The sequence below is a fragment of the Fusarium oxysporum genome, chromosome 3 (genome assembly GCF_000149955.1).
Source record: "Fusarium oxysporum f. sp. lycopersici 4287 chromosome 3, whole genome shotgun sequence".
Classification (NCBI taxonomy): domain Eukaryota; kingdom Fungi; phylum Ascomycota; class Sordariomycetes; order Hypocreales; family Nectriaceae; genus Fusarium; species Fusarium oxysporum.
In genome coordinates this window covers 4,964,754-4,971,712 of record NC_030988.1, presented here as the reverse complement: position 1 = coordinate 4,971,712, position 6,959 = coordinate 4,964,754, and the positions used below count along the sequence as shown (strand labels likewise).

Sequence of the window (6,959 nt, the reverse complement as noted above, 5' to 3'; positions counted from 1 at the left end):
CTCGCGCCGGCCGAGAAGATCAAATACCTGCGATTCGGCCTCGAAAGACTCGAAATCTTCGCCGTAGAGAAAGGCGCGAGCAACCAGGTTCAGGATATGCCCATAACAGCGCATACGTCTGGCCCGAACGTCCGCCAGACTCATCTCTGCGTCGAGATCTCCGTAAAAGTTCACGAGACAGCTGTCGTTTGAAGATGCGTTGTCCGAGATCACGGTTCCGACTCGGTCCTCTATCTTCCATTCTCGCACAACTTGCCCGAGCGTCACCGCAAGACTTTCTCCGCTATGACACCCGAGCTGGCGACGGAGTGCCAATAGGCGCGACTGGTGCTTGCCCTGGCGGTCAAGAAAATGAGCTGTGACTGCCATAACAGCATGCCGATTAGGCGATGTCCACAGGTCGAACCCCAGATGGATTTTAGTAAGGGCATCTGAGAGCTCCTGCTTGATCTCATCTTTCTTAGACATGTACGTGTCATCCAGCAAACGGCCCATCGATTGCCGGCTCCATGGTATCTGGTCAGCTAGGTGAGGGTCAAGCTGCCAAGCGAGCTGCTGAAAGAATGTATCGCTGAAGAAGGAAAAAGGAACATTGGTGTTGATCAGAAGTCCCAGGCTCAGTTCTCGGATCATCTTGACTCTAGCACGCGGCACGGCGCTGTACTGCAAGCGTCGTCGCTTGGGCCGTTCAGATTCATCGGTTGACAGATCTGGATCAGCTGCTTGACTGCTCTCGAAAATCCTGTGAGACCTGGCGTTGGTCAATAGTGCTCAAGCTCGCGACGTCACATTCACATTCACATACTTGCGGAGATGGTCCGCTGCCGAACTCGTAGCAGCAGCGGCGAAGAACTCAGGCTGACCCTTCGCGTCACACAAACGACAGGCCCAGTAAGGACTCAAAGGACTATCGTTAGTGTCGATCTCAACAAGAAAAAATCCATGGCGCTTGATCCAGCTCTTCCGGCCCTTCGAGCCCTTCCGGGACAAGGACTCTTCCAAAACATATCGTTTGTTCCTCCACACTGCTCGCGGAAGATCTGCAACAGTAGGGTGGTCTGGCAATGCCGACTGCGTCGTCAGCTCGAATTGACTCGCCAAATTCCTCGGTGGTCGAAGAAAAGAAAAGGCAGAGGGTGGAGGCGAAGGAAGCATGATGTCGTCGGATTCCATCGGGTTAGGCGTCGACTCGTGGGAGGAATGGTACGCGTTGAAAGGTAAACAAACTAGCACCGACGCGACTTGATGTCGCGAGGACGGGACGTAAAAGTTAAGGAGCTACTTTCTCCCCCACCAGCCTGACCGTGGTACTGGGGTAGCTCACTAATGGAAGGCTTGATGGATGACTTTGATTGGCTGGGGTCGCTCCTCAGCCAGGTTCCGGGTAAGCTGTGAAAGCGCGGTCAACGGTCTGGCAGCATGGACGCTGGATGGCATATTGTGTATCAAATATATCAAATGTTATTTCAAATCGAGGATTTTGTATTTGTTTGATTGAAATAAAATTTTGGCATATTTGATTGATTTGTTTGGCAATTTGTTTGATTGGATTTGATCTGGGGGCTGCGCTGACGGTAGCGCACGTTCTCTTGCGCTGCCGTCAACACCACCAACTCCGGGACCAGGAATTAGGACGACTCCAAGGACGAAACAATCTCCGGAAGGTACTGAACGAGCGCAAAGCAGCCGTCAAGGCAATCAAGTTCATCGAACTGACTCAAATCCTTGGGCAATTTCAGGATCGAGACGTGAATAGATGAAGCTGAGCACTGGAGGGAGACTGTAGGTACACAGTCGCGAAGCAGAGGGCCTAAAGGCCCAAAGGAACCTAGAACCACGCATGCATTAGTAGGAAACCGCTGGCAACATGGGCCGGGAAGCAAATGTAGATAGTGGTTGGAGAGAGTAAAGCGGGAATTTTGGAGACAGCTGGTCATCGTCTTTGACATTGGCGAAGTGGGCCATCCGGATCAATGCTGATCCGTGGGGCTTCGGCTGTTCGCTGGACCCCGCTAACCGGGCATAGTCGCTTAGATGACGTCGCAGGGTAGGCATTAGTAATCTAGCTATATTCTTTAAGTAACTGTGCAGGATGGAATACCCCGCACAAGAGATAACTTAAGACATCAATCAACACATTTGCTGCTGCTCATGATATCCACTCTAACCCTAGTAGTCAATAACAATATCAATTGTAGTAGAATTGATTTTTCTGCCCCGCTTTACAGGGGGTAGAGTGAATTTATCGGCAGGGGTAGAGTTGATTTTTGTTAGCCAATTGAAATCAGTCAATGTCTGACATAAGGTACGCAACGCGATAACCGCGTATAGCACCTAGAGTTGCAACTTCCACTTTTATTTTAACAGGTTGCCATTGAATTATTCTTACTCACTATGACAGAACTGGGCACTTGCATATATTTTAAATCCTATGGAGTGCCGGTATGCCAGACATGTCACTATATGGCTGTGTATCAGATGAGGTATCTACTCATTTGCGCAATAGGCACAAATATATGGCATCAGCTGCGCGACATCAGGTGGCGGAGGCTGTCGATAGGCTCCCTGGAATTATCAAAAACCAACCACAATTAGCTGCCGAATTCCAGTTTCCGCCTCCTACAATCCCCCCGATTCAGCTCGACCCCCGCAACCTGATGGGCGAGGATGTTCAATATGCCAGCGTGTTTTCCGGGACGACCAAAAGATTCAACAACACTATGCCACTCAGCATATCTGGACTAATCCTCAAGGTCGCGGAAGGCCCAGGATACATGATGCTCATGCAAGGTCCCAAAAACCATGGATAGAGGGTGTCATGTGTCAGCGGTTCTTTCGATCCAGAGCGGCCAGTGGCTGGTTCGAGGTTGGCCGCAAGCTGGCAGGCCGTGGGTACACCTTGAGACTCAATGGAACAATCATCACAAAGCAGCCAATGCACAGCAGCAAAGTATCGCCAGAAACGCGTGCACATATTGGCGAGGTGTTAAAACGCGAGAAGATGTATCGGGCTGCTGAAACTCAACCACGCTTCTACAGCAAGGCTCTCGGCGATGACTCCTTCGTAGCGACAAGCTTGTGTATAGAGCGTACAAGATGGCAAATCACATACAAAAATGTCCGCGAGACATCCTATAGGCAATGGCACGCCTCCCTAAAATTAGTCTATTGGGGACAGACTATATTCTTGGACAAGGTCTATCCGAAGGCGATCCCGATATTATAATCCCTAGAAAGGATGAAGAAACGATAACGTGTTTCTTGAGCGCTGTTGCTGCTATGCTCGATCGATGTGAGCTTACAGCGCAAAACACGAGTCGGGTTCTTCTATGTCGGGTGGCTAGTTCTAGACTCGATATCTGTCAAGCGAAGCCATTTGTTCTCAAAGTCGAGCCAAATACACGGAAGAGGTATCGACTGTCGTGGAAGCGGTTCATCGCGTTCACATTACGAGCATACCTCCTGCCGGATGTATTTAGAGAGCAGGAAGTCAACATTCGCCTCGATGCACGAATAGCGAGTCAAGTAAAGCACCTATGGGAACACCATGTGTAGCAATATATTAACATAACGAGACTAAGCTGGCCCAGGCCGCATAGGCTGGACCACCGTCTAGACATATCCCAGCAATATAACTATAAAAACATGGATACAAATCTCTTTCGCTGCTATGAAAGCCTATATAGCAATGACACAGACAGCATATCTGGTGAAGGATCTAGTAATGACTATGAGGATAGTAAAGAAGGTGATGGCGATTTTGAAGAGAGTGAAAGAGAGGACAGTCTTGATGGCTGGATGTCAGACACGGACAGTCGGGATGCGCCTGATGTATCACCATTCCGGCGAGATTTAGGCCACGAATCCACTAACCGAATCGCAGTTGAGAGCGCCGAAGAATTTCTCGAGCTGCTCTTCGAACTTAGCTTATCGCTTACCATGGAAATTTTATAGATGGGCAACCCGGTTCCGCATTGCTTGTTTACTTTAGTGGTCTTTTGGGTTTCTCCTCTGATTGTCGGCGATTTCAACTAGCCAGAAAGTATTGCCCAAACTTATCAGGACTTATCTGGGTGCAACGTCTATTATTTCTCGAGTACGCACTACCTCTTTACTCGTATCCTAAAAGCTAGAAGGTAAATAAAATAAGAGGAATAAGGCTAATAGCCTATAAGAGGTTTAAGAAGGCCTTCATAATACTTAATTCAATAAAAAGTTAATAACCATCTTAACTCTTCCCTTGCTTATATTACTAAAATTATTAGTATTAACAGAAGGATTTGCCTACAGCAGCACATAAAGTGAGGCCAAGGCTGCACAGCAAAATAAACACAATATAAGGTTTTTAACCTTAACACCTAAAGGCATGATATACCATGCCGAAAAAATACAGTAACCTTAATGTAAAGTCAACAGAATATTATTAGTATTTAAAAGAAAAATATATTATTTAACAGTCCTTAATAAAATAGTAATATGGCATTGCCATCATCATGGTGTGGAGCCACCTCTGCATTTACGTCGTCTTCTTAGCAAGCGAGACATCATCGTCCAAATGACTGAAGACATACTAAGCACTTCCTTTGCCATCCGAGACCATTCTGCGAAACATGGCCTCAAATTCGTGAAATGCCTCTCTCCTTGGCCTTTCAATGCCTTCCCATCGCTCCCGCATCATATCAACCGTGATCTCGTCATGCAGGGTGCCTTCTTTGGCTGTTAGGTGACTCCACGTCTCATCAGCGAACTCATCTAAGGGAAGACCAATAGCCTTCTGCCCCGCCTTTACAAGGTCAGATTGGAGGGCGTGCAATTCGGTTTGGACAGCAGGAGGGATTATTTCAATCACACGGATATGCTGCGTTTCAGGGCTGGATGGTGCAGAAAGTTGGGAGCGCAATGTCCAAGCCAAGGAGCGTAGGGCTGATTTCGTCGCGCAGTAGTTGGCGCAACGGGCGACAGGGACGATGGCGAGACCAGACGATACAAGCACGATCGAGGCAGGTGTCGGGTTGGGCGAAGCCTTGCCAAGGGAAATGAAGTGCGGAAGGAAGAGGGAGATGGTATGTAAGGGAGAGAGATAGTTGGTGTGCACCTCCGATGTGAGCAAAGAGCGGGAGATGGTTTCAGGACGCGTAAAGTCCACAGTTCGCTGGAAGCCAGCATTGAGGACTATGCAGGAAAGGCTAGGGTACGCTGTTACGATTCTGCAAGCGAGATGAGAATGGATTGCGGCAATGAGGTCGACGGCAGGCTTACTTTTCAACCCAGGCCGGGAGAGCCTCCAGGTCAGACACGTCAAACGGCTCGGCAACGACTTTATCAGACCCATGCTTCGAAACAAGCTCATCGAGCCGGTCGCTGCGACGTCCCACAGCAATGACGAAGATATCGTCTGCAATCATGCGTTCGGCCAAGGCTCGGCCAATTCCCGCCGTGGCGCCGGTGATGAGGACGGTCTTGTATGGGAACGGCATCTTTTGATTTTGATACGTAGCTAGGTCTTTAGATTTTGGCTTTGGGCTTTGGTACTTGTAAGTTAAGACGCACCTCATTAAAAAATTTGCTGGGCAATTGACCGTGTTTATTTTACATCACTCGGCGCAATATCATCCCGCTTACTGCTGCTTGTAAAACTGTCTGGTTGCGGGGAAGAAATTAGGCCGGGCTCTTGGGCTGTGGGGTCTGCGCTATTTAATTGCGAGGATATAATCCGAGTAATGCCACCTATATTCTGCTTGACCTGTTGCGAACCCCTTATCTCCTTTCTTCCTAATGAACTGCTGTGTAGGGTCATGGGTCTTATGCGGGACGGCCGAGCTTGAGCGAAAATATAACTTCAAAAACCTTAAAGATTAGCAAAATATAATTTTTTTTATTTCTATGGAAAAGAGACTAAGACATAAAACAAAAATATAAGCACTCAAGCTTGCATATTTGCCACCTAGTGTCTCTTGAACAATTCGCGAAAGTCTTAAATGCTAAAGCTTAAAGTTTCCCTTATTAGCCTAAACCCAGTGGCGCAGTGGATGCTGCCAGGTTCGGGCCTACCTGAAGGTTTGAGTTCTCATAAATGGAAGACAACAAGAAGACCATCAATCTCGTCAATATATCGTATTCTGGTAGTATTCTTCTAAGGTTCTTCTTAGAATAGATGAAATCGCGAGCCTGAAAGTCTCTATTAGTTGTCGACATAAGACTAGCTATCCTTGTTGTAATAGGAATCTAGTCTTTTGAGCAATTTATGAATAACGTACGTGATAAGCAGAACTTATCGTGGGGTCGTTTTGCGGAGTAATTTCGGGAAATCGTATGTGATTACACAACTACCATCTGATAAGTGCCCGGCGCCACGCACGCGAATATCTCGACGGTTAGGAGCCAAATCGATGCAATTCCAGGGCTGGAGGACTGCTACGCTCTGGCGGTCCGTTTGGTTCAAGAGCGACGCTGTATAGACGAGCGGGCGCTGAGATATTTGCGTGTGCAGCGGCTGGGGGGCCAGGCTTCGCTATAAGGACTACGATATAGCAATGCGCTGATCCTGCTGCTCCTTAATCTTCAAAAAAATCATAAAAAAAATTAAAAAAAAAATTAAAAAAAGAATAAATAAAGAAACACGCCTTCTACATAGATAGATACATACGGACTAGTTACCGCTATAAATATATAAAGATCCTACCTGACGGCCAGCTTACCGTCGACGAGGGGCGGTCCGCCTCCTCCCTAGCCGAGCCCAGCGCCCCCGATGGCCCTGGCCCCGCCGGCGGCGCTGTTTGAGCTCGTCGACGAGCCGGTTCAAGCTCCGGCCGGCGCCAGGGCTGCCGTCAGATCAGATTAACAATCAGATATATCAATCAAATCAATCAATTCAAATCAGATATGGAATTTTGCCAGATCAATCAATTCAAATACAACGTCTGTACATCTGATATATCTGAATGGAGAGCAGCTACCCT

General features: G+C 47.9%; 4 protein-coding genes across 6 annotated transcripts in view; 2 read left to right on the top strand and 2 right to left on the bottom strand.

Moving 5' to 3' along the window:
* Positions 1–1,714, bottom strand: part of FOXG_14855 (uncharacterized protein) — a gene marked incomplete at its 3' end in the record, with an annotated part of 3,214 nt that extends 1,500 nt beyond the window's left edge. The window contains exons 1-2 of the mRNA XM_018394921.1: positions 806–1,714; positions 28–751 (exon numbers count right to left, since the gene is read on the bottom strand). Coding sequence (XP_018254844.1) covers positions 28–751; positions 806–1,173 — 1,092 coding nt within the window. The 5' untranslated portion in view covers positions 1,174–1,714. The remainder of the gene's footprint in view (positions 1–27; positions 752–805) is intronic.
* A 739-nt stretch (positions 1,715–2,453) lies between these two features.
* Positions 2,454–2,920, top strand: FOXG_14854 (uncharacterized protein; the record flags this gene model as incomplete). The annotated part of the gene is made up of 1 exon (XM_018394920.1): positions 2,454–2,920. The coding sequence occupies one exon, from the start codon at positions 2,454–2,456 to the stop codon at positions 2,808–2,810; it is 357 nt and encodes a 118-aa protein (XP_018254843.1). The 3' UTR covers positions 2,811–2,920.
* A 436-nt stretch (positions 2,921–3,356) lies between these two features.
* FOXG_21796 (uncharacterized protein) lies at positions 3,357–3,954 on the top strand (the record flags this gene model as incomplete). Its single annotated transcript, XM_018402156.1, has 1 exon — positions 3,357–3,954. The coding sequence occupies exon 1, from the start codon at positions 3,646–3,648 to the stop codon at positions 3,952–3,954; it is 309 nt and encodes a 102-aa protein (XP_018254842.1). The 5' UTR covers positions 3,357–3,645.
* A 444-nt stretch (positions 3,955–4,398) lies between these two features.
* Positions 4,399–5,604, bottom strand: FOXG_14853 (uncharacterized protein; the record flags this gene model as incomplete). Of its 3 annotated transcripts, XM_018394918.1 has the most annotated exons (3): positions 4,411–4,510; positions 4,572–5,207; positions 5,260–5,604. In XM_018394918.1, coding segments are annotated over 3 exons (933 nt in total). In that variant the 3' UTR covers positions 4,411–4,509. The 3 variants fall into 3 exon arrangements, with proteins under 3 accessions (XP_018254839.1, XP_018254840.1, XP_018254841.1); XM_018394917.1 differs by having other exon boundaries at positions 4,399–5,207; XM_018394919.1 differs by having other exon boundaries at positions 4,414–4,510; positions 4,572–5,350.
* Positions 5,605–6,959: the final 1,355 nt, after the last annotated feature.